Source organism: Zychaea mexicana, assembly GCF_025766255.1.
Source record: "Zychaea mexicana strain RSA 1403 chromosome Unknown BDB00scaffold_174, whole genome shotgun sequence".
Classification (NCBI taxonomy): Eukaryota; Fungi; Mucoromycota; class Mucoromycetes; order Mucorales; family Lichtheimiaceae; genus Zychaea; species Zychaea mexicana.
In genome coordinates, this window is record NW_026516837.1 from 14,002 (window position 1) to 37,538 (window position 23,537).

General features: G+C 44.0%; 7 protein-coding genes across 7 annotated transcripts; 3 read left to right on the top strand and 4 right to left on the bottom strand.

Moving 5' to 3' along the window:
* Positions 1-204: 204 nt before the first annotated feature.
* Positions 205-768, bottom strand: BDB00DRAFT_879423 (surfeit locus protein 5 subunit 22 of mediator complex-domain-containing protein; the record flags this gene model as incomplete). Its single annotated transcript, XM_053127867.1, has 3 exons — positions 205-426; positions 498-566; positions 634-768. 3 exons carry the CDS (start codon positions 766-768, stop codon positions 205-207), a joined length of 426 nt encoding a protein of 141 aa, XP_052972925.1.
* A 276-nt stretch (positions 769-1,044) lies between these two features.
* Positions 1,045-3,018, top strand: BDB00DRAFT_859244 (phosphatase 2C-domain-containing protein). Its single transcript, XM_053125907.1, has 7 exons — positions 1,045-1,270; positions 1,352-1,483; positions 1,631-1,707; positions 1,850-1,991; positions 2,081-2,164; positions 2,251-2,316; positions 2,409-3,018. Exons 1-7 carry the CDS (start codon positions 1,192-1,194, stop codon positions 2,756-2,758), a joined length of 930 nt encoding a protein of 309 aa, XP_052972926.1. The 5' UTR covers positions 1,045-1,191; the 3' UTR covers positions 2,759-3,018.
* Positions 2,938-8,704, bottom strand: BDB00DRAFT_859249 (Caleosin related protein-domain-containing protein). Its single transcript, XM_053125908.1, has 7 exons — positions 8,478-8,704; positions 8,312-8,385; positions 8,137-8,209; positions 7,916-8,061; positions 7,619-7,791; positions 7,441-7,531; positions 2,938-7,336 (listed from the first exon to the last, which is right to left on the bottom strand). Exons 1-7 carry the CDS (start codon positions 8,497-8,499, stop codon positions 3,170-3,172), a joined length of 4,746 nt encoding a protein of 1,581 aa, XP_052972927.1. The 5' UTR covers positions 8,500-8,704; the 3' UTR covers positions 2,938-3,169.
* Positions 8,705-9,646: 942 nt separating this feature from the next.
* Positions 9,647-11,568, bottom strand: BDB00DRAFT_966007 (Cupredoxin). The gene is made up of 2 exons (XM_053129793.1): positions 9,897-11,568; positions 9,647-9,786 (listed from the first exon to the last, which is right to left on the bottom strand). Exons 1-2 carry the CDS (start codon positions 11,484-11,486, stop codon positions 9,682-9,684), a joined length of 1,695 nt encoding a protein of 564 aa, XP_052972928.1. The 5' UTR covers positions 11,487-11,568; the 3' UTR covers positions 9,647-9,681.
* Positions 11,569-12,388: 820 nt separating this feature from the next.
* Positions 12,389-13,287, top strand: BDB00DRAFT_734056 (uncharacterized protein; the record flags this gene model as incomplete). The annotated part of the gene is made up of 2 exons (XM_053118354.1): positions 12,389-13,161; positions 13,263-13,287. Coding segments are annotated over 2 exons (798 nt in total), but the record flags the coding sequence as incomplete, so codon positions are not given.
* Positions 13,288-17,068: 3,781 nt separating this feature from the next.
* BDB00DRAFT_859257 (uncharacterized protein) lies at positions 17,069-20,335 on the top strand. Its single transcript, XM_053125909.1, has 11 exons — positions 17,069-17,251; positions 17,398-17,469; positions 17,571-17,584; positions 17,796-18,304; positions 18,450-18,629; positions 18,711-18,808; positions 18,895-19,055; positions 19,142-19,274; positions 19,361-19,425; positions 19,494-19,572; positions 19,643-20,335. Exons 1-11 carry the CDS (start codon positions 17,216-17,218, stop codon positions 20,168-20,170), a joined length of 1,875 nt encoding a protein of 624 aa, XP_052972930.1. The 5' UTR covers positions 17,069-17,215; the 3' UTR covers positions 20,171-20,335.
* A 1,132-nt stretch (positions 20,336-21,467) lies between these two features.
* On the bottom strand, positions 21,468-22,660 carry BDB00DRAFT_188619 (uncharacterized protein). Its single transcript, XM_053116400.1, has one exon. The coding sequence runs from the start codon at positions 22,541-22,543 to the stop codon at positions 21,614-21,616; it is 930 nt and encodes a 309-aa protein (XP_052972931.1). The 5' UTR covers positions 22,544-22,660; the 3' UTR covers positions 21,468-21,613.
* Between the last annotated feature and the right edge of the window lie 877 nt (positions 22,661-23,537).

The window sequence follows — 23,537 nt, forward strand, 5'->3', positions numbered from 1 at the left end:
CACACGCTCGTCCTAAACTTCCAGCTTCTCTCGCTTTCTCCACTCCACACATGCCTCCTACATATACATACACACTTCAACATCTATATACAGCAGACACTTTGTTACATTACTATAAATATAATCTTTATAGAGAGTTTTCTTTCTGTTTTACCTCATCAAAGCAAGTTCCATCCCACATTTGATATGTATGCTTTTTTATTATTATGCGCCTTTTAAAGATCTGAAATAAACGGATTCCAGATCATAAATGGTTGTTTGTAACTCTGCACGCATTTTAAAGACTGTATCTTTAATCTCATATCTTTGCGTTTCCAGTGCCTCTGTTCGTTGCTTTGTAAGTTGTGATAATAATGCAGTGTCGTTTAGTAGCAAGTGTTGTTTCAGTTCCGTGATCAGGCCCAATAATGATTCAGCCGAGCGTACCTTTTTTGTTGTCGTTGTTAGTTCACATTGAATACCGAATATCGCAAGGATAAACATAAAAAGATACTTACTATTTGGGCACTTTGACTTTCTATTTGATATCCTTCCTCAGCTACGCGAAACTTGTCCTTATCTTTGTTCTATTTCATCGGAATGGCGCTTTTAGTAAATTGCTCCAGATCTATCGCAGCACACGGTCAGTCATACTTCGCCAACTCGAACAATGTCGGTAAAGCAATCCACTAATTTGGCTATATCGTCGTCAATGCGTTTATTATATTGGTCTTCAGCGTTCACCAGTGTTTGTCGTGCACCTGTCGTTCCTTTGTTCGCGGCTGCCATGGTATAGTTTATATAGAAAAAAGTAAGAGAGAAAAACGAACGTACGTGTGTGCAACACATGCCGAATGACTCCGCAACACAATATTGAAACAGGCTCCGGCTGCGCTTAACCTCTTTTTCCTGCTTGGCTTCGCTTTGCAACTGACCTACTCACACACCCTTTCCTAACCAACAGCATTGAACCCCCTAAAAAATCATGGGTCAAACATTGTCTGAACCTATCACCACCAAGGAATCCACCGAAGGCGGAGATGCACGCGTCAAGTATGGTGCATCGTCTATGCAAGGATGGAGAATCAGTACGCCTTTTTTTCTAACGTGATTGACAAAAGAAAGGAAAGGGGGGGGAGTCTTAAAGGAAACAGTGTCATCTTGAACGCGCGTATAGACTTATGAACAATTGCACACTTCTTTCTATAAGATATGGAAGATGCCCATACGACGATTCCCGAGTACAAAAACACGGGTGCTAGCTTCTTTGCAGTATTTGACGGACACGGAGGTATTATATTATTCAGTAGATACGGATTATATCATAATAACATTGCTTTTGCTGCCACATTTACTCATTGATTCTTTGTAGGCTCTGCCGTGGCAAAATACAGTGGTGAGCATCTGCATAATTTGGTGTTTGATTCCAAGTTTTATCAGCAAGGCGACTACCGCGAGGCGTTAAGAAGTAGTTTCTTGGGGATCGATGAGGCGCTTCGTAAAGGTAAAAAGGATTGCCTCAATTGGTGTGAAGCGGGGGTAATAATGATATGCTATGATGTATTCTCTCATGATGGAGAGGATAAAGGAGTAGGAGGAATGGCGAGGATATGCTAGTAATAACGGTGATTGCTGTTCCTCTTGTTGTTAGATCCGGTCTACGAGAACGAGACATCGGGTTGTACCGCTGTAGCCGCGCTGCTGACAAAAGATAACGTTCTTTATGTGGTATGTGTTTCATGGGTAGCCACGCGCGCGTGTGTGTGCGTGTGTGTTCGTGTGCGTGTGGCTCCGTCTCGCCTCTTTTGTGGATGTATGCGCGGGTTACTCTAGTTGACTGAAAAAGGAAATCCACGTTTCGTTGTCTTAGAGCAATGCAGGTGATTCCCGTGCCATCATCAGTACCAACGGTCGCGCTATTGCCCTTTCTCAAGACCACAAGCCGGGCAATGAGAAGGAAATCGCTCGTATCGAAAAGGCGGGTGGGCATGTAGAATTCGGTCGTGTCAATGGTAAATACAAATAGGATACTGCGGCCGGGGCAAAGTGGATGTAAAGAAAGGATGTTGTTGTCTCACTCTTTTTCTATTGCACGACATAGGTAATCTTGCATTATCTCGCGCGCTTGGTGATTTTGAGTTCAAGCGAAGACAGGATCTCCCTGCAGAAGAACAGGTCGTCAGCGGTAAAACAAACAGAAGATGAAAGAGTGAGGATAAACTTTACGATAGAAAGATGCTTACTGTGCGTACGGTGTTTCTTTAAATTTAGCCGAACCCGATGTTACTGAGCATCGGTTAATACCACAAGACGAATTCGCCGTCATTGCTTGTGATGGTAACGATTAGAAAAGATTAACAATTGAAAATTATTCTGTGTATACATATTTGGATGTGGGATACTAAACGGTAATACTCTTATCACTACAGGTATCTGGGACTGTATGACCAACCAGCAAGTAGCAGACTTCATACGTACCAAAATTAAGGAAAAGGTCGACCTGAAAACGATTTGTGAAAACCTCATGGACAAATGTCTTGCAGAACACAGCGATTTCGGTGGTGTTGGCTGTGATAACATGACCGTTATCATCGCCGCATTCCTGCAGGGCAAAACGATCGACGATTGGTACCAGGCTGTGGGTGACAAGGTCCCTGAACCTACAGGCGTTGTGCTTAAAGAAGACGGTGAACCTGAATTGAAGAAGCCTAGACAGCAGCAACCGAACAATGAAGAAGAGAAGAATAACACGACTGCATCTAGTAACAGCAAGGCTTAATAAGTCTTTGTACGACTTATTCTCTCTCTCTCTCTCTGGCTCTCTCTCTCTCCTCTTTTTTCTCTTTTCAGTTTGCATAAATCAATATATATACAGGCATGCACCACAATCTCACAAAAACATATGGCTGAACAGCAACCACGTAACACTTCGGACACAAGCACTTATATACACATAGATATTTCCATGCTGGACAATATCTTCTGCCCTTTAACACCCTCCATCGCTCTTGTTCTCTCTCTCTCTCTCTCTCTCTCTCTTAACCTGTCTCCATTTACCGTTACTCGAATTGACTTGAAACAAAAAATAACAAAGAAAATGAATCGAATATGTTATGAAATTACAGGGAATGGTATAAAAAAAACAATGTATGAAAAAACACTATACTACAACAAGCAGGGTAAATTTTGTTTATTCTTCCTTCTGGCTTGTAATATCAGCCATTATGCTCCAATTGGCACTGGTCATTGCAACCTTTTGTGCGGACGCGGGCTTCTTGCCCTTGTATTCCTCAGGTGATATGGGACCCGGGCTTGTGCTTTCCGTAGCGATCGAGTGTTCGTCTTCGGAATCGTGATGTGCCAACTTGCTGACTCGACTGAGCTCTGGTAAGCTAATTTCAGATACAGCGTCTGTTGAAGAAACACCAGTCAACTTGAAGTCGGCTGGCATCTCTTGATCTTCAAGGGGTGGCTGGATGTATTCTGACGGAGACAATTCCTTGGCTTCATCATAAGTGCGATCATTTTCATCGACTTGTACGCCTGGAAGTTCGGGTGTGCTCAGCCAGTTCTTGAGACGCAAGTTGCGGGCAGTGGCGGTGCTGATGCCGTTGAGCGCCTTATCGTCAACCAGGGATGGATCACGGGGCTGAATATAGTCGGATGGGATGTCAGAAGCGGCATCTTGATATGAGGATTGCGAAGCTGCTTGAACACCAGGTAATATGCTACTGTTGAGCCAGTTCTTGTGCTTGACTTCGTCATCAGTCAATCCGTTCAATGGGAAAGGTGCACGATATTGTTCAAGGTCAATCTCCATTTCCTTGGGCTTCGGTTCAGGCTTGGCAGACTCGTAGATCGTCTTAAATGATTCAGCATCAGCACCCGACAGAGATGCGACGTTCAACCAGTTCTTGAGCGGCTTTTTGATCTTCTTCTGCGAAATACCAGAGGCCAGCACACCCACTTTGTCGTGGTCATCCTTCGGCCGCGGCTCGATATAGTCTTTAGGCAAAGTTTCACCGGGTGCTTCATACACGTTATCGTTGGAGACGACGCCGGGGAGTGCGCCGTTGTTGAGCCAGTTCTTGATCGCACGTTCTTCCATATCCTTTGCATGAACACCCGACAGCGGGAATGCGCGACGGTACTGCTGGAGATCGACGTGTTCCTGGACCTCCTCCGGCAATTCGATTGGATCCTCGTAGAGCGATGACTCCTGTTTGAAGACGCCCTGTATACTCCCAATGTTCAAGTGGTTCTTGAGTTTAGCTGCAGGATGGTTTGAAGACAAACCGGACAAAGAGATGGCCGTTGCTTCAAATGGCCATTCGATATTATTCTTACTTGGGTATGGGTCCTTGACAATCGGTAGCTCTGCGACAAATACTTCTTGCTCGTCTGAAGATACTACGCCGCACAACTCAACTCTCTCAACGGGCGGAATAGATCCTTCGAAGCCCATGGAGTCACGCCATTGATAGACAAACTCAACATCAAGTTTGTTCTTTTCAAAGCCAGTGTTTTGACGCCATGAGCAGAGCATATCGACTTCATCGTCAACCAAGGGCTCTTCAAAGGAAAGACGTCGCTTCCCGGTACCAGTAAGCTTCCAGCTCTGTTCCAAGTCATCTCCTCCACGGAGACCAGAGAGCGTTGCAGGCTCCAAGGGGACGGACTCTTTAGCCTTGTAGTCAGCAGGCTCTTCAACCGGGCCCCAAACAGTCTCGGCTTCTTCACGAAGACCAAAGAGTTCAGCAGGTTCGAGTTTGATGACTTCAATGGCCTTGTAGTTGACAGGTGCTTCAACATAGTCGGCATAGCGGCTGTCATAGACAGACAAGCCAGAAAGAGGCACAGGCTTGGCGGCTTCGACCAGATCAGCAGGTGCTTTTTCGGCGAAAGCGGGCTCTTCAACAAAGCTAGCAGTGGTGGGGTCTTGCGACAGGCCGCTCAATGATACTGGCTCAGGCTCATAGGACTTTTCAAAGGCAACGTCATCAGAGAGTTCAACAAAACCAACATTGGCGATTTGGTCCTTATAGTGCAGGCCGGACAAATTGGCACGCTCGAGAGCAACAGGTTGCTTTGGCTCGTAGGATGCTGGCTCTTTAACAAAGCTGGCGGTTGTTGTGTCTTTGCTCAAGCCGGGCAAGTTGATGCGCTCGAGAGCAACAGGCTGCTTGGGCTCGTAGAATGCAGGTTCTTCAACGAAATTGGCAGTAGTAGTGTCATTGCTCAATCCAGAAAAATTGACGCGCTCGATAACAGCAGGTTGCTTGGGCATGTAAGGCTCTTCAACAAAGCTGGCGGTCGTGGTGTCATTGCTCACTCCAGACAAGGCGACAGGCTCCAAAGATGCTGGCTCTTGGTATGTATACGAAATAGGTGCTTCGACGAAACTGGCGGTCGTAGTGTCTTTGCTCAATCCAGACAAGCTGACGCGCTCGAGAGTGACGGGTTGTTTGGCTTCATACAAAGCTGGCTCTTCAACAAAGCTCGCGGTCGTGGTGTCATTACTCAATCCAGACAATTTGACGTGCTCGAGAACAGCAGGTTTCTTGGGCCCGTGGGGTGCAGGCTCTTCAACGAAATTGACGGTCGTGGTGTCATTGCTCAATCCAGACAAGCTGACGCGCTCGATAACAGCAGGTTGCTTGGGCATGTAAGACTCTTCAACAAATCTGGCGGTCGTGGTGTCATTGCTCACTCCAGACAAGACGATAGGCTCCAAAGACACTGGCTCTTGGTATGCATACGAAGTAGCTGCTTCGACAAAGCCGGTTGGCTCATCAGATGACACGCGCAGGCCAGAGAGCAACATGGGTTCTAAAGCAACTGTTCGTTTACGCTCATAGTTTGTGGGTGCTTTCACAAATGAGGCGGGTGTAGAATCTGATCGTAATCCAGACAACGGTGCAAACCCTGTTCCAGTTTTGTCAAGTAGTGATGATGAGGAGGAGGATATACCGGTCAAAGAGATGGCACTAATGGTAGACTCAAAGACATCTTCATTTGTCTCGAACGAAACAGGAGCCTTGACCATGAGAATAGCGCTGGTCATACCATTATCTTTATCAGCAGCAGTGGACATCTTGCTTACACCCGTGAGTGCAACAGATTCAACATGTACGCTAGAGCTGCTTTTCTCACGCTTGTACAGCAACGAAGAAGGAGCGTCGACAATAGGCAATGGACCATGGTGATCATCAGAGATCTTGTGGGCAGAGGAAAGACCAGTCAAGAAAACAGGCTGCTTGTATGACTCAATGTCAACTTCTTGGAATTCAAAGGTCGTGGGAGCTTGCACAATGGCCAGACCCTTATTTGTTGAGTCACTCTGTGCCACGATGTCATCTTGTGCACTTGTAGGAGTATCAGTAGCACGTAGGCCAGAAAGCGAAACAGGTTCCAGGTCAAAGTTGAGATCTTTTTCCACCGGGGATGGCGCATCAACAATGGGAACACCGCTACCGTGCATACTTGCCTTGCCAGAGGCAACAGCATCATCATGCTGGACGCCACTCAAGGTTACAGGCTCGAGATGGAAGCGCACTTTTTTGTTGTGATCATATGATGGAGCGTCGATGATGCGATGATCAGCAGCGGGTGTTGGTGATTGCACGACACCCCTTAATGTCACAGGTTGTAATGTATCCATGTAGGCCTTCTTTTTGTCGGTATCATTATCATAGCTTTGAACATCTTCCACAACCCAGTCGGTTAATGGGCTAGACACTGTGCCATCGTTCATGACACCCGCGAGAGGAATGCCGTACTTGCTCTTGTCATTGATATCTGCCTTAGGAATGTAATTCTGGTCATTCATTGATTTCTGAACACCAGAAAGTTGACTGCCAATCCAGTTGGTCAAAGGGGTATCGCGGTAGTAGTCGGCACCTTCAGGGCAAAGACCAGTGGTGAACACGCCAATGTTATCACCAACGGAGTCGATGGAGTCGCTTTCTTCAGAGATCAAGTCTGGCAGATCATCATCCGTCATAGAGGACGAAGAAGAGGATGCCGCATAGCCTTGGACACCAGTCAAAGAGAATGCTTGATTGTCAAAGGAAACAGTCTTGGTACCAGAGATCCGCTCGCTTTTGGCAAAGGCTCTGCTGCGTGGTCGAACGGGTGTAGCGACGACGTTTCCGCTGAGGATGGAATCGACCGGTGGCACCCAGCTTCGGACAATAGCAACGGTGGATTGCGGCAGATGTTCAACAGCAGAGTTTAAATGACGCTCAAATGCACGCACAGCGTTATTAGGCAATAGCAGGTGACCGGTTGAAGTATCAAGTGATGCAGGACGTACATAAGCACTTCTTGCTTCACGTATCCGATAGAATAAGGTACCCTGTTATTATGATTTGATTCAAATCAGTAGATGAGTAAGTCCTTTGTTTCATTCTTCTTAATGTATTGTAGCGCGATCCGGATCACATGGGGTCGGCAACTTACATCATATACAGCTTGTATATCTGTCTTATGAAAAGAACCACTCTGGCCAATCATCATGTACAGACCAATCCAGTTGAACATGGCCATCGTCCTATATAGCATCAGAGCAACAAGCTGCTTGAGTATTTACTAGTCTCGCTGGGTAGATAATAAAACACATTAGATGGTAAATATTTACCATGCTGTCGGACTAGCACCATAAGAACCTTGCTCGGAAGCCAATTGCAAAAGTTCCGTCAATGTGATGGTATTCCCACTCAGGTCCGATTGCGCGTATTTGTCAAAGAGCGTTTCGAACTTGTCAGCATCAAACTGGCCATAGTCATCATATACTCTGCTCGGTGACGGGCGCTGTAGAATGTTCCGGTATAAGTTTTTATGTGAATTGTCAGTAGCTTTGTAAAGAAAAACAAACAAATTTGGTCCAAACTACAATGATTTTGCTGCAATGCCTTTTTGTTATTCTTTTTATTACCTTGGTGGGCCGAGTCAGTTTTCGTACATTGATCCTGCATCGAGGGTCGGGTATCCAGGAGTCTTGAGTTGCATAGGCGAGAAATACGCCCATAAAAGTTCCGATGGTCAAGCTAAAGATCACACCATAACCAAGATTCATAAGTCCTAAGTAAGTTTCGACAAAAAGATTGGTTACTTGGCTTATTTGGTTCGGGCTTTTTTCTCTTAATGCAAACTAACCAGCAGCTGTGTCAACGGGCGTAATATATCCCTTGTTCCTTCTATCCCAGAATTTTGAGTGTTTGCGAACGGCCTATCGAGATGCAAAACAGAGTTGGGGTTATCAGTTGATATGGTCATGAATTGCGCGGGCTGTCAATGTATTAATGGCGGACAAGAAAAATGAAAGGCTTACAGTGTTTTCTTGGCTTGTGACATTAACAATACGACGGCGCGCAACGGTGGGGCGTTGGCGGCTTCCTCCTGGATCTTAAGAAATACTAGTATGTTAGCTCTCCTCTACTATAATCTGTAAAGCTAATGATGAGGTATAGAGAAAGTGATAAGCTTCAAAGTCTCACCTGCGACACCAATGATAGCCATCTCTTGGGCGAGAGAATGTATATGTGAATGTAAGAGTGGGGAGGGTGCTGCTGTGGCTGTAAAAGAGAATGCAGTGAGGAAGAGAAGAGAAAGAAAAAGGTACTACTGGACTGCAAGAAGTCCACTGGAAGTTGATGGTTTATATATGCGTTATATTTTTACGAATGAAAAAGAAAGTTTGTGTGGGCTGCTGCATATCACATAGTAGCATACCCACACACACACAGAGCACATTCTTTTGTTTGTTCTCTTTCCAAAGAAGACGGCTCCTTTGGGGGGACTATCCGGAAATCCACTTGCTTTGTGTTTCCCTCCACCATTTGCCCATAAAAGGTCAAGTCTCGCAAACCTTTTTTTTTGTTCTCTCTGCGACTTGCTATCGCAAAAGTTCACATGAATCACAACAACATAAACACTCAGCGATGCACGGGTTTTAAATTAAAAAAGCACATAAAACGCTGATGTTGTTTATGCCGTCATCACCACCGTTGCGTGCGTGTGTGTATTGTTATGATGATAATGCAGCCTATATACTGATTTAGATATCAGCCTGCTGTCTGCCTACTACCTACTCAGACAAACTAAAACAAAATGTGAGGGCGCGGAGGAGGAAGAGTTCCGTCTTGATCGCTTTCTTCGCTTCTCCCACCAAGCGTTATTAAGTGCTAGTGGTAATAGGGGCGAGCACCATGCGTTGGTGTAACCATGCAACTTACTCCTTAATGCACAGTGCCACCGCACCTTTTGGCTCTTTTGGCTAATCATGAATGACAAAGGGAGGCATACATATAAGCAATGTAAAGCTTATCGAATAGAAGTCAACCGAGCTGCATTACATTTGTAAATTTAAGCAGCAGACAACAACGATATTGGCAACAACGTACAGTATGTATTTATGTTTACAGCGGATGAATGATCAAGAACGCACCACAGCTGTCTACTTTAGCAAAGTCCGGCTTTCCACTCAGGTGCACGAAGTGCGAGACTTGAGCGCAGACATATATGCAAGTACGTCCAAGTAAATATTCAAATATGTGTGTGTGCGTGTTGTTGTGCTGTATTTTGATATGGGCGCGCAATTACTTATATAAAAAACAAAAATGTTACTGTAGATCGACACCCCCAACTCAACTCTTTCTTTAGTGGGCTGCTAAACATTCAAGACACTATACATCAAAGACCTTAAAGCAGGGATAACTTGTCTGGCGCTGCCACAAGCACTGTCATCATGCCCTGCACCATGTGGCTCGTAATATGACAATGAAGAGGCCAGACACCGGGATTCGACTAGATAACGAAATCATAAACGATAAACAACAATAAACAGCGTCAGCTCATATAAGTGCATATTATAAATAATGCCCAAACAGGAAATATAATCATCACCACCAACTTACGGTGTAGATACGGATTTTACTCCATCCACAAAGTGTATTGCCCGCGGTCCGTGGAGGTGGTCCTGGCTGAACAGGATAGACGAATGATGTGTCACGGGCTATCGCAGTTTGATAAGTGCGAAGGTCTTTATCTTGTTCGTGCACATATTCGCCTGCACCGTGTGCAAGCACATAATGGTAATGGCCATGCGTGTGCCAAGGATGACCAATGCAAACGCCATTGGCGATGGCTGTGGTGTGAATGACAATGTCGACGGTTTCGTTGAACTGGAGCGTGTATGCACCAATGTCGGGATCGAAACTGTCCGCCTCGAGTCGCTGCTGTTGCTTGGACACGAAATCCTTGCCGTCGTTGCCTATGAACTTTGCCAGGAGCGGTGGATGGGCCTTGTTCGTCCCGTCGCTTGGATAGTACAGGCGGTCGTTCAGCAACCATGCCGTGGTGTTGTCGGCCATGACCTTTTCCATAGGTTTGATAACAATAGTGCGATCAGCTTCCTTTTCAAGGTCAATGCTCGGTGGATTGAACGGGGCAAGATCTGCAAAGTGCCACTGTGGCGTCGGCGGAGGGAATTTGGGATGCTCGTCCACACTTGCCGTGGTAGCAGGCAACTTGGTGTTGTATCGCAAGATGGCGCGTCCATTACTTTCGGTTTCGCGGATATAATACGGCTTGGTATCGATAAAGTAGCTCTGATCAGCAGCAGGCTGGTCTGTCGTCAACAGCACCGAGAAACGTTGGCCAGGAGCAACTTCGAGATACGAGACCGAATGGGGCTTCACCAGCTGGCCGTCGACTTCAATAATAGTAAGGTTGTGGCGTGCAAAAGACACGCCGACCACAGCGAGCGTTAAACCGCCAATGACACGCACTCGGTATACTTTTTGGGGCTCTACATCGATCGTCGGGTATTCGCAACCGCTTTCTCTGCTATAGACGGCCTTGCCATTGATCAAGTAGCTGTCGGCGCCAACCATGCCACGATAGTTTGTTCCCATAATATAATCCATTCGCTCCTGCTCGGTCTGGTGCCACCATTCGGAAAGGAACAAGGTCCGTTCATCATCATACTCGTATGGCCCGTCCTTGAGCTTTTTCTTATTGTCTTTGGAGGGCCAGGCATCCTCGGACTCATATACAATAAATGGGCCACTGACAGTATCATCGCTGAGGCCTAAATGAGCGTGATAATAGTATGTGCCCGTCTGATCAATGACTTGGAACCTTTGATGATACGTCTCGCCTGGCTGAATCGCAACTTGTGTCAGACCGGGCACTCCATCGGCCTCTGGTGTTCCGATTTGTAGAATGCCGTGGTAATGAATGGTCGTGGAATGGTTTGAGTCGACGTCATTATGGATGATAACATGGACATGATCGTTCTTGGTGACGCGGATGGGTGGGGCCGGAAACTGGCCATTGACCAGCAAACCAGTATAACCGCGCTCGTAACAATCGGGATTCAAGCTTCCCCTCGAGATGTTTAGCTCAAACGTGCGAAGCTCTGCATAAGCTGAGCAAACCAAAAGAAGTGCAATAATAAAGTATAGCGATAACAGCTTGCTGCTCCCGTAGAACCCTTGCATCATCTTTACTTTTGCCGTTGTGTCACTACTTGCACGTCGAGAGAGTGTGTGCAATTTTTTCCGGGTTCGTCGATTAAGCAGAAATAAAAGTAACAGCAGCTGGAATGATGAGGAACGAGAATAAAGAGTAAAACAATGTTTTCTTTTATATAAATGATGATTTCGGTCCAATTTGGAAACGCATTCTTCTTATTGCTAAATAATAACAATAACAATATTAATAATGGTGATTGTTGGAAATCAGACCACAAAGGATCTTTTATTGAGCTTGCGCTTGATAATGATTATAAGGGGTAGCGGGTCCAGCGAGGGCGCAGTCAACGCTCTAGTGCATGCGGTATGCATCGTTAATATGACGAGATAAAGACAAAGAAGTAAATTAGGCTGATCGGGCAACCTTTCAAATCCACGCATTCTCCGGGATCAAATGTATGAAATCGGCTGTCAACCATTTTTATACGCTGCAGGCACCAACGCATCGCTGTAGCCATGTGCGACGCTTAAATAAACTCAGCAAGCCAATTCTAATTTTGGAACCATGTTTTTTTTTTGTGTATATATCATCCACCTTGGCACAAGAATTTCCTTTCTCTTTTTCCGTTTCCTTTGTTTTGCTCTATCTTCTTTCGATAAGCGCATTTTCCTTCTTCTAGGCTGTCATGGAGACAGTTACCACCATAAACCACAGGAAAGCAGATGAGATTCTTCATCTTTTAAATAGCAAAGAACCCACAGCAAAACGACAAGCACTTCACAGTTTACGCGATGTTCAACATACAGTCAAAAACCGACAAAAGCGCACCCGCACGTTTGCTTTGACCGTCCATGCTCTGGAGCGCCAATACGCTCAGTGGCAAAGCAGTGCTCGTCAGCAACTAACCCAACTTGACACAAACGTAGCCGACCTGAACCACCAAGTTGCTCGCTTGCGCCAACAACGCAGCGAGTCCGAACAGCGATTGGCAGGATTTGAGCGACAGCTGCAAGGTATACGGGATTACGCCCAACAGCGACGAACGAAAAAGACGAAGCGAGAAAAGCAATACAACCATTTTTATTTCGTGCCTGTCTTATCGAACCAGTACCACAAAAAATATGTGCGAGCACATGACAAGAATGCATTGGCCGAGGAGCAGGTTGTCCAAATCCGAGAACAGATTGAAGCCTGCCAAGAAGCTGTGCGTCAAGCAGCGCACCAGCTTGGGCGGAAGCAGCAAGAGCATGATGCGCAAATGGAGCAACGGCATGCTGTCCATGGCCAAGTGGCTGAAGCAGACCAGTGTCTAAATTATTTACATCAGGGCCAGCAATTCTGGGACCATTTCGAGCAGTATCAGGCTGCCGTTGTACTCGAGTCGTGTGATCGACTCATTGAACGTTTTCGGAGCAACAGCGGTGATCAGATTCAACAGCCTTTGTTATTTTCGCGTCGCCGGTCTTCTTCTTCTACTGCTGCATCACCACACCGAGAAGAAGAGCGTGATTGGACAGTCATTTTTAGGACGGTGTGTAAAGAATATGGAGAACGCGAAGCGTTTGGTGCCGAGAAATGGGACCATGTCGAGGTCGATTTTGACTGTGCCCGATGCAAGCAATCCCTCGTCGGATGGCCCACACCAGATAAAGTGCACACATCTGACCTATTGTGTGCAGTGTGCTACCAGGAAACGAGGACCAGGTATGATGAGATCATCCCCACTTTTCCCCACACGCACGCCACGCATAGGAGACCGCAAGTGAATACTCAACTGACCTTTCTATCATTAAAATGTCAACCAGCATGATTATGGAGAAGAAAATGAACGTGTGGGGTGGCAAACTAGGTATCGAGCGACCGGTTAGCATGGAGCGTCATCAATCATCTTCCAGTGCAACATCCAACAACAGCAACCGTTTGAGCACAGCTAGTACGAATAGTAAACGACCGTCACTTTCATCTTCATCATTCTTTGTGGGTGATGCTACGAAAGCTACGAAAAAAGTGTTCAAGATCTTTAAGCCGAACAACAAAAAGCAACAACGTCGACAGTCGGCTGACGTTTCAATGATCCACCAGCCATCAGCACTGCCCCCTCCTTTACCTGCTGCTGATCGGCCACTGCCACCTCCTCCACCAACAACGCCCTTTTATTCCACAGCAGCATAAATAATTCATGTAGTTAACAATGTATAGCAGCATATCTCACTTATATATAATAGCTTATACCCCACACTAGATGTCACTCATACCTTTTCATTTTGGAATAACTCATCTCATCCGGTTTGTAATTTGGCGGATGTTTTATCAGTTGGTGACACGGATGATTTGAGTAGAACCTTCTACCGGGATTTTTCTCTGGAGATGGCGGATGTGGGGTTTTTCTCAGGCAGGCGGATTGGGGGGATGATGTTAACAATGCGATGTTTTTTACCTGGCACTACTTTGTTTCCTCCGACCTCGACGCACCTGGTTCAACCAAGTCAAAACCTTTAACATATACCCAACGCAGGCAAAAAGAAGTCGACAAATCCAGTGTCTATGAAAGCAAATGGAGCACGCGTGGGTGTCACAATGAAAGAATTTAACGTAAACTGCTACATAAAGTATCACCAAGAAAGCTTTTTTATAGTATCTTATGGCATGAGATTTCTGCTAAATTACCCTCACAAACTAGCTGACAACAACCTACATGGAAACTGGTCAACGGATTGCTATTCATAGAGCTATCAGCGCCACGCAAATCACGGAGTAGACCCCTGGATTTGGTCAGAAATTGCGCTCTAACTATGATATTGAGTGAAATATTTCACCACTTGTTCGCATCACTCTTCATAAAAAGCTGCTACTGACAGCTTCCAATGGGACGATAATTTCAGTGGCATCAATGCAATATGATGATAAAAAAAATTGGCGATAGTGATGACAACAGTTCGTTAGGCCAATCTGGAGGGAAATAGGTTGTTGGACAGCAGAGCTCATGTACAAACAAAATGCTATCTTGCAATGCCTGATTTGCTGCATCATTCAATCACCAAACCGTCCGAAAGGTCGATGACGAAAACAAGCCCAAGTACGCAAGCCATGGCAGCACTCACGGCGACCATATTATAAAAAACATGTCTTGAGCTGATGTCGGATAGTAGTAGGAAGAAACTATGTCCACCCATTTTCAAATAACTGCCTTAAAGCTGACAGACTTTTAGGGCAAGGCATTAAAGAAACAGTCTGACGAAGAGTGCGAGATTGTTCTGCACGAATTCATTTGTAGCAATGCTCAAGTATCTTGCCATTACGAACAATTTGATAGGGTCTTAACGTTTGGTGCCTACCTATTGATATATTTCAGCCGATGTACTCCCACATGGTACATTGAAAGATACTGATAGATTAACACTAATGTGCGAAAATCTGTCGCTCACAGTATAGCCAAGTTGTTCCTGGTACTCGGAGCCTGAGGAGATTAGAATGCTGTGTTAACGTTACATACATGCATTAAGTGCTGAGCCATACAAAGCATTAGTGCGTGTCATATCTGTCTCTTTCACTTGCGCTTTGAGTATGAAATGCTATTCTTCATTTTTCATGCCTGCCGAACAAGAAACCACCGGCTATCTTGTGGAATTGCCTTACGAAAAGCTGCTGTAAGCACAATTCTTATTTCACTTATCAGTGAACCTGAACATGGAGACACCTGTGCTCAATAAAGGTAAAAAAGGAAAGAAAGCAAAGAGTTTGTTGATGCAGTCGTTTAATATGAACAGAGTAATCTCTGCAAAGCGTTATGCTATTATATATATCCACTCTAACTCTCTATCCATCTCCCCCTCTACTTGTTCTATATAGATTTGGTATTAAAAAAAATACACCACCGAAACATTAGAAGCCTTTAACATTTCTCATGTTCTTGGACAGTGACTTTTGCTCACTCACTGGTTGAAAAATGTATCGATGAACAAGCTACTTGAGGGTGGATATAGCCAAGATGGTGATTTTGACTTGACGATATATCATTCACAGAAAGTCTCAACGAACAGAACGTTCAGCACACGAAAAGGCACATGGAAGCCCATAAAAATGATGACGGATTCTTTGCGGTGAGCACTTGTCAAACGTGAGTTAAACAGATAACACTTATGAATGCCACAATGTTGGATACCGCCAGATGGCAAGTGGTTGAACTTTGAGAGCAACCGAGCATCGGTAACGCCTGACTTTGAGCTACTTGCACCACTGCATGTAACCTTATACATCATCCCTGCGTTTTTTCCCACGTTTTTGTATATGTATTTTTGCAGCAAAAAAAAATGCCATATGTGATGTCTTGCGTTAAAGTTAATAAAATACGTGGCACCAGGTAATGAACATTGTTTCGATATTTTATAAAAAATGCACGCCCCCAGCCACTATCACCATCATTCTGGAAAAAACACCCTGTATATGAAACACTAAATACTCACTTTTAATATGTGAAATGTGAAAGAGAGTGATGTATACATTTCAAGGTCATCGATGTATTTATTTTTTCCTCTCATTATACTTTACTTCTTGTTCTTCTCAGGGAATGGGCGCACGTAAACCATATATGGGCACTTTTGCTTATGACTCTCTGCACCATACTACAGTAGACTCTCTGCACCATACTACAGTACACTATTATATGTAACGAAGTATAAATGATACATGACAATTTTTTTCGTGCTGAGAAAGAAGGCGCATTAGGATTAGCACAGAGGATGAAGAAGAAAAGTGGCGGTGCAGTTTTATTATTGTGCTCTTCTTACTGTTTTTGTCATTATTCTTCCTTTTTCATTAATCGTACAAACATATCAATATTTACATCTTTGAGTAAATAGATCTTAGAATAAAAGGGAGCTCGGTAATGTATATGGTTGCATTATAGTAACTACACAGCATCGCCCGGCAACGTTTGGGATGCTTCCTTCTTTTTTACGGCTTCGGCAAAAAACTCAAGCAAGTAATTACCCATAGTGTATATTATGCATGTGCTATAAAATGCGCTTAGCCATTACTGATGCTAACAAAATAAAGGATTGTGCAACTTGCCGATGCAAAACTACAGGCTGTCGTGTGTTCGTGGGATGATGATGATGATGATGAAGGGACCAGATAAGCTTCTTGTTTCATTTTCTGGGGCAAACTTTTTTTCAAAGGCTAGAGATGGCATCGTATGAAAGAAGCAGTCGGGCCATCAAACGATTTCTACTGATAGACTATCAACAGTCTAATCAAGGTGCAGCATTTATGCAATGCAATAAAGCCATTTGCACTAAAAATCTGTAGTGAACGAGAGTACGTGTACCATTTATTTGAACCCGAGCGTTGATCTCTTCAACTGCTTTTGCCCACTGTTCCGTGTCAACAATACCCATAGCAACCATATCCCGAGCAACCGTGTCCAGAGCAATCATAACCATAGCAATCGTGCCCCTAAAAACCAGCTTATATACGAGCACGGTGAAAACATTCAAGCTCTTGAGACTCAGATAGAATTGAGTTCCTTTCCTCGCACAACGTCTTGGCAATGTTATTCGTTTCCATTACTGAGTTTCAACTGGCAGGCTATTCAAGTCTCAGGGGGGACGAGACAATTTGTGGGGGCCCTTCTTTCCAGCTCTTTTTCCATAGTCGCTTTGCAACCAATACAATAGACGGGTCGAACCAACCACCACCACCACCACAAAAAAAAAACCAACCAACTCGTTCTAGAATATTTTAATGACCTTTAATTAAGATGTCGAGTACTTCATTCTTCAAATGGATGGGCCTTGTAAGTTTCTTCACTGGGAATCTCTTTCTTCTTTGTTCCTTTATGACTTTCTTGATTCCGCTACACTTGTTCTCCTAGCTACTCTTCCCCTATTATCAATTATAATTCAAGCAGTATCGTTTGAAACGTTATTAATTGCTTGTTAGGGCCAGTCTGGCAAATCGGTTGCTGATAATGATTCCTTTGACGAAGGTGAACGGTACTTTGGACTCGAAAATGTAAGTCTTTTATAAATCACATTCCGAATAACTGTGAAAAAGCCAATTTGCTTGGTGGTGTTCGTCTGCTATAAATACTAACAACTTATTTGCACATATAGTTTGGAAATACCTGGTAAGTTTTTTTTGCTCTTATTGCGTCTCACTTAACCCACACACACGCACATGCACCCTCCCCTTTTTTTTATGTTTTATAATTTATGCCGTTCCGAGGGGAGGTGGTGTGTGTACATACGTACGATTTGATACAAACACATGGAAGCGAAACAATCCTTCAACTGTTCCTAACGCATCATATCATCTTTGCAACAAAACAACAACAATAGTTATAGCAACTCGGTTATCCAAGCTTTATACTACTGCAAACCGTTTCGAGAATGCATGACGAACTATCCTTTTCCGGCCGCCCTCCCACCATCATCGTCATCATCAATTCAATCGCCTGGCCTGACGAGTCCCAGCTCACCTATTGTCGGCACACCTCATTTCCCTTCCTCATCGACGTCTTCCTCCACCAATAACAATAATACCGGCAGCCGTCTTGCGAACGGCGTCAATGGTTTAGCATCGGCGAGCCAACCATCCTTCCAGCAACAACCACCACGTACTTCAATATCGTCACGTGGACCTAGCACTAGCAATAATGCGTTGACCAGTGTCATCTCTTCGTCACACCACGAGCGAGATCATAACGGCGAACTTCATCTTTCTCCCGGAATGGAGGATACACTGTTTGCTGCGTTAAAGGATCTATTTTGGAAGATTGCAACACATCGAAAAAAGACTGGTGTTGTAGCTCCTGTCAATTTTATCAACAAGGTCAAGAAGGAAAATGGTATGTGGATAAATTAGTCGATGATTAGTGCTGTATATATATATATATGTGTGTGAGAACGTGGGAGGGTTCAAATTCGGTTTGTGCTGTTAAGGGAAAAGCCAGAGATGCTTATGCTGATGATGATCAATGTGATGCCATATAGAATTGTTTAGATCTAGCATGCATCAAGATGCACACGAATTTTTAAATTATCTACTCAACAGTATTGCCGATGACGTGCAAAAGTATCAGAAAAAGATGTCAGAAAAGGCACCGATTAATGGGTTGAATGGTATTGCTGAAAATGGTACCGACGATGAAGCAACAGATGGAAAAAGCTCAGGTATGTACATGCCCACTTGCTTCTTGGACCTTTGCCAAATATCAACGACTAAACTCAAAAGTACCTCTCTCTCTCTTACAGATTCCGATAGTTCGACAAACAAAGCCAAATCCACATGGGTGCATCAACTGTTTGAAGGAATCTTTTCCAATGAAACCAAGTGCTTGACCTGTGAGACGGTATGCTTTCTCTATGGCTAAAAAAGATTCTGCTTTATAGTGCATATTTCTTCATGCTAAACAAACCTTAAATCTAAATTATGTAGATTACAAGTCGAGACGAATGCTTTATGGATTTATCAATCGATGTCGAAATGAACTCATCCGTTACCTCGTGTTTAAGGCAGTTTTCGGCAAGCGAGACATTATGTCACAAGAACAAGTACTTCTGTGATGTATGTTGTGGATTACAAGAAGCAGAAAGACGGTAAGGAAGCGGATTTCTTTTTTTGTACGTTAGAAATGCGAGGTTTCAGATACTAATAGCTGATTACAATTTTCGATTATCCCTAGAATGAAAATAAAAAAGCTGCCAAATATATTGGCGCTCCACTTGAAACGCTTCAAGTACCAGGAACAATTGCAAAAGTACATCAAGCTTACCTATCGTGTGGTTTTTCCGTTTGAACTTCGGTTATTTAATACTGTATGCTATTTTTTTTCTATTCGAAAAAAGAAAACGATCTTTAGTGTATATTCATATTAACAAACGATTCTCTTTTCTCGCCTTAGTGTGATGATACCGACGATGCAGATCGTCTTTACGAATTGTGGGCCTGTGTTATACATATTGGCAGGTACGTATTAGTAATCAACTGCTAATCAAGACAATACACAGTGTGTACTAAGAAAAATTGTGTTTTAGTGGGCCGCATCATGGACATTATGTTACCATTATCAAAAGCAATGGTCAATGGATGCTTTTTGACGATGACATAGTAACGGTAACCATGCACTATAGCTTCTTTTTTATGGTTTTTAGGTTTAAATGATAACTAACGTACATTCTACCAGCCTATTCATGAAGATGAAATACAAAAGTACTTTGGCGATATCCCTGGTAGCGGATCAGGCTACGTCTTATTTTACCAAGCAGTTAATATCAACATGGACTCCCTTGATATATATAATGGGCTCGATGTGAAGAATCCGATCAACAACAACGGCAACAGCAACCACATCTACCACAACAATAACAACAATAACAACAGTAACAATTCACCGATTCATGCCAACGGCAGGCCGTCGGCGCCGACAGGTTTCCACCACTATCAACAACAACAACAGCCACAAAACCACACACCACCACACCTTGCCACTCCCACCACATCCGCATCCCATCGTTTAGATCCTACATCTTTTAAACCCGATTCAGGGAAACATCCTAATCCTCCAAATACCCCTGTGCCACCCCCTCCATCGTCATCGTCCAGTACAGCAGCTGCACCTGTTCCTACTCCGTCACTTAGTACGACCGTGGAAGAAAGGAAAACGCGCTGGGGATTACGGAAAATCCGAGAGAAAAATTCAAATAAACGATGATAATCTTTGCCATGGATTTTTCTTTTCATTTTCTGTATGGGTTCTCAAACTTATTTGTTTTGTAATAATTGTCGTTGAAAAAAAGATGCGTTTCTTATACTCACTTACTACGAAAGAAAGAAAAGCATTAAACTTGGATCTATCGCATTCCCGGCTAAATTTGGCCCGCATTTTTACTTGATACTTCGTTCTAATGACATACACACGCTTTGCCAAAGCATATGGTGTCACCATGAATTGATATTTTTAGCAGCCGAAAGAGATGGTTGAACAGAGTAACCGGAGAAGTAGTTGTTGACATGGCGTCACTATGAGGCAGAGCTGAGAGAAGAACGACCAAGTGGTAATGGTGAGCGATTGAGTTTGCTTTTCGCGGTCGTGGCACAACAGTGTATGTTTCAACCCGCTCGGTTATTATAGTACAATCATGACACCATTAATTTTTTTGCTCCCTACTACGTGGCTGATTGAGCTTTAGTTGTGCATCTTTCGATAACAATTGTTGGGGACAGGTTTTTTCCACACAGTTCTTGCTGCGAACAGACATCATCAGCGAGCCGCGTGGTACAATTGTGCTACGATCGGATCACAGAACAATGCAGTTCAAAAAGAATAGCCGAAGCTATTCTCCTGTCTTTTGGCTTGGTTTTGTTATTTACAAGGCGACAAAAGGGTGTTGATGATGACACATCTGCTTGAGTACCCAGCAAAGGTCTTGCCAAATTTATCTCTCATACGATAGGTAGGTAGTACCAGTAGTGATAACCAGAGATATAACGAACTCTCGATTGATGGGTTCAATTGAGTGAAATCAAAAAGTTAAATAAGCACTCTTGCGATTCAACAAGGAAGGTACCATTGCATCAGCATCAGCATCAGCATGAGGTGAGTGTTTCTGTGTTTATTGGAGCTCAAATGTAGGACACGTTAAGAGAGAGAGAGGAAGTAAAGTTTAAAACGAAACATGTGGCGTGATTACTGGATATGGAACTACTTGATACGGAACTTCAGAAAATCAAGAACAGTTGTATTATAGAAACAGGGAAAAAAGATTAGTACATAGTAATGAAATAGCCATATTAGAAGAATGTGTAAGAATACTGGATAAGTGTATGAATAGTATATATATGAGATGTGTGTGCGTGGGAGCATTATTAGCCTTGCAAGTAGGTACGTATAAGTGGGGTGGGGGAATATATAATTGAATAAAAGATAGTGCTTTCAATTAATTGCACTAAAATGAAATGAAAAAATAAAATAAAAATAGGGCTGGGCCCTTTTCGCATTGAATGGAAAGAGTCAAGAAGCGGGGGGTAATGGGAGTGTCGAAGAGGGGAGCGGCCAACTTGGATCCAGCGTTTTTTTCAAACTTGCACCAAAAACTCAGCAGCAAGTTCCGATCATTAAGTGGGTTGTAACACTCACTTTGGTCACCTTTAAGTTTTAAAGACCCCGAGGCGTCAAACTCAACTTGAGCGTACTTCCACGGCGTCCTCCGGCAATCAATTCTTCCAATTCTTTTTGTTTACGCTTTCGTTCCATCTCTGACCGGTGATCATAATCCACGTTGTACGCTTTGATTCGTCTCAATGGTGTGGATCGACTCTTTTGAAGAAGCGGTTGAGGCGGTGGCATTGTAGCAGCAGCCGCAGCTCTTGATTGTCGATTTCGCTTCTTTGCTGCCAAGGTTGACGTTGCAGGAGTCAACGACGACGACGCCGATGACCAAGTTGTTGATGAGGATGAAGAGGATGATGATGACACGTTGTTTGCTAGGTTTGCTAGGCGACTGTGATGATGACTTGCTGGCGCAGCAGGTGCAGTTCGTACTGATGCGACTGAGGCATTGATCGACGGTTGTGGCGGTATGTGAAACGAATGGCGTCGATCACCACCCCCTGACGATGTTGCTGCTGTTGACGGTGGTGCAGTAGCGCGAGGATTGTTCGTTGGACGGGGCAGCCGTGACGGTCGCGAGGATGACTTTTTGGGAGGCTCAGGGGGCTCTGTTGTTGATCTTAATGGCGCTTGATGACGGTGCTGATGCTGCTGTTCATTTCGTGGTGCGGATATTGTACTTCGCCTTGGCATCTTCTTTGGCATGCTGCTGACACGCGGTGGCACTGAATTAAGTACAGAACATTCATTGCCACCCATGAACAGAGGTGGCTGTGTTGTCCGAGTAGGCGATACTAAGGAATAAAAGCTGTTTTTACTGCGAATAGGCTGCTGCCCAATAATCGGCGGTGATATAGCCATCTCTTGATGATCTTTACTGCTGCTGCGATGATGGATGGGCGGGCAGAATATCTTTTTTAATCGCAATGGCGGCCGTTTGCCGCTAGTCATTGTTTTGTTATTGTTGTCAAGCATATTATACAGAATATAGGGTACGTGGGCGTATAGGACAGTGAATTAAAGTATAAGGAGCGGAAAAGGGGTTGGAAGTTTGAAAAAGAAGAAAGAGTTGAAGAAATGCAATTTTTTTCGTCGGTCCGTTTGAATTGTTATGTACGCACACCGGAGTTCAACTCACCACGACATTAATAGCAGTGCGAGCACGCGAGCACGGTGACACAAAATGATTTTGGATCTTGCCATGGTGTTGTTGCCATGACAACCTGTGTTCTCGGCGGGTCTCCATTTTTCTTTTTTTCTCTCACAGCCTTCAGATTGGGATGACATGGCATAAGGAAGCTGCGGCCGTCTCTCGTCCATTAAAAGCTTTATTTGTCATGCTTTTTCCATAACGTTTTTGCACAACCCATCGTCTTTTGGAAAACAATTTTGAAATAGCGTCGATCTTCGTTAGATATTTTTCTGCTGTGCTCTATGACAGATAAGGGAGGGTTAAGGAGTAATACACAAGTTTACTAAATTTCTTGAGTTTCGGACACTTTTCTATTTTGCGGTTTCTGTGATAGTAAAAAGAGCTGTGTGGGGAGGGGTGTTGTCTTGAGCACCAAAATGATCGCACACCTTTGTAACACCTGCATGTCCGTAATCGCATTTATGAATACACTGGATGGTTTGATCATATAACAAAGGCACATTCTCACAACAGCAAACAGCTCATGTACCTCTGTTGAAGATGACCGAGCTTCTACGATGCTGGAGTTTCATAAAAAGAAAACGAACGTTTCACGACGATATGCATAACACTTGAACCTTTTCTTATTTGGTACACTAAAGTAGCTATCGTCACTATCATTACACTCGAGTAGAATCGCTAAAAAGTGGGAAATGAGCTGTGTACTACGTCATTGAAAAGTTCTATAAATGAAGTGCTGATAACGCATAAGAACAAAAATATAATACCTTAATATCAGACCACACGAGCTTTGGCACATGCAGCAATAAGCGCAAT

Bases quoted from the DNA above. Each gene is read 5' to 3' on its own strand.
- BDB00DRAFT_859244 (XM_053125907.1), top strand. From the start codon at position 1,192: ATGGAAGATGCCCATACGACGATTCCCGAGTACAAAAACACGGGTGCT. The intron at 1,271-1,351 runs GTATTATATTAT...GATTCTTTGTAG, and splicing joins AGTATTTGACGGACACGGAG to GCTCTGCCGTGGCAAAATAC. The intron at 1,992-2,080 runs GTAAATACAAAT...TGCACGACATAG, and splicing joins AGAATTCGGTCGTGTCAATG to GTAATCTTGCATTATCTCGC.
- BDB00DRAFT_859249 (XM_053125908.1), bottom strand. From the start codon at position 8,499: ATGGCTATCATTGGTGTCGCAG. The intron at 8,386-8,477 runs GTGAGACTTTGA...GTATTTCTTAAG, and splicing joins GGCTATCATTGGTGTCGCAG to ATCCAGGAGGAAGCCGCCAA. The intron at 8,062-8,136 runs GTTAGTTTGCAT...AAACTTACTTAG, and splicing joins GCCCGTTGACACAGCTGCTG to GACTTATGAATCTTGGTTAT.
- BDB00DRAFT_966007 (XM_053129793.1), bottom strand. From the start codon at position 11,486: ATGATGCAAGGGTTCTACGGGAGCAGCAAGCTGTTATCGCTATACTTT. The intron at 9,787-9,896 runs GTAAGTTGGTGG...TTCGTTATCTAG, and splicing joins GTAAAATCCGTATCTACACC to TCGAATCCCGGTGTCTGGCC.
- BDB00DRAFT_859257 (XM_053125909.1), top strand. From the start codon at position 17,216: ATGTCGAGTACTTCATTCTTCAAATGGATGGGCCTT. The intron at 18,809-18,894 runs GTATGCTTTCTC...TAAATTATGTAG, and splicing joins AGTGCTTGACCTGTGAGACG to ATTACAAGTCGAGACGAATG. The intron at 19,573-19,642 runs GTAACCATGCAC...ACATTCTACCAG, and splicing joins TTGACGATGACATAGTAACG to CCTATTCATGAAGATGAAAT.
- BDB00DRAFT_188619 (XM_053116400.1), bottom strand. From the start codon at position 22,543: ATGCTTGACAACAATAACAAAACAATGACTAGCGGCAAACGGCCGCCA.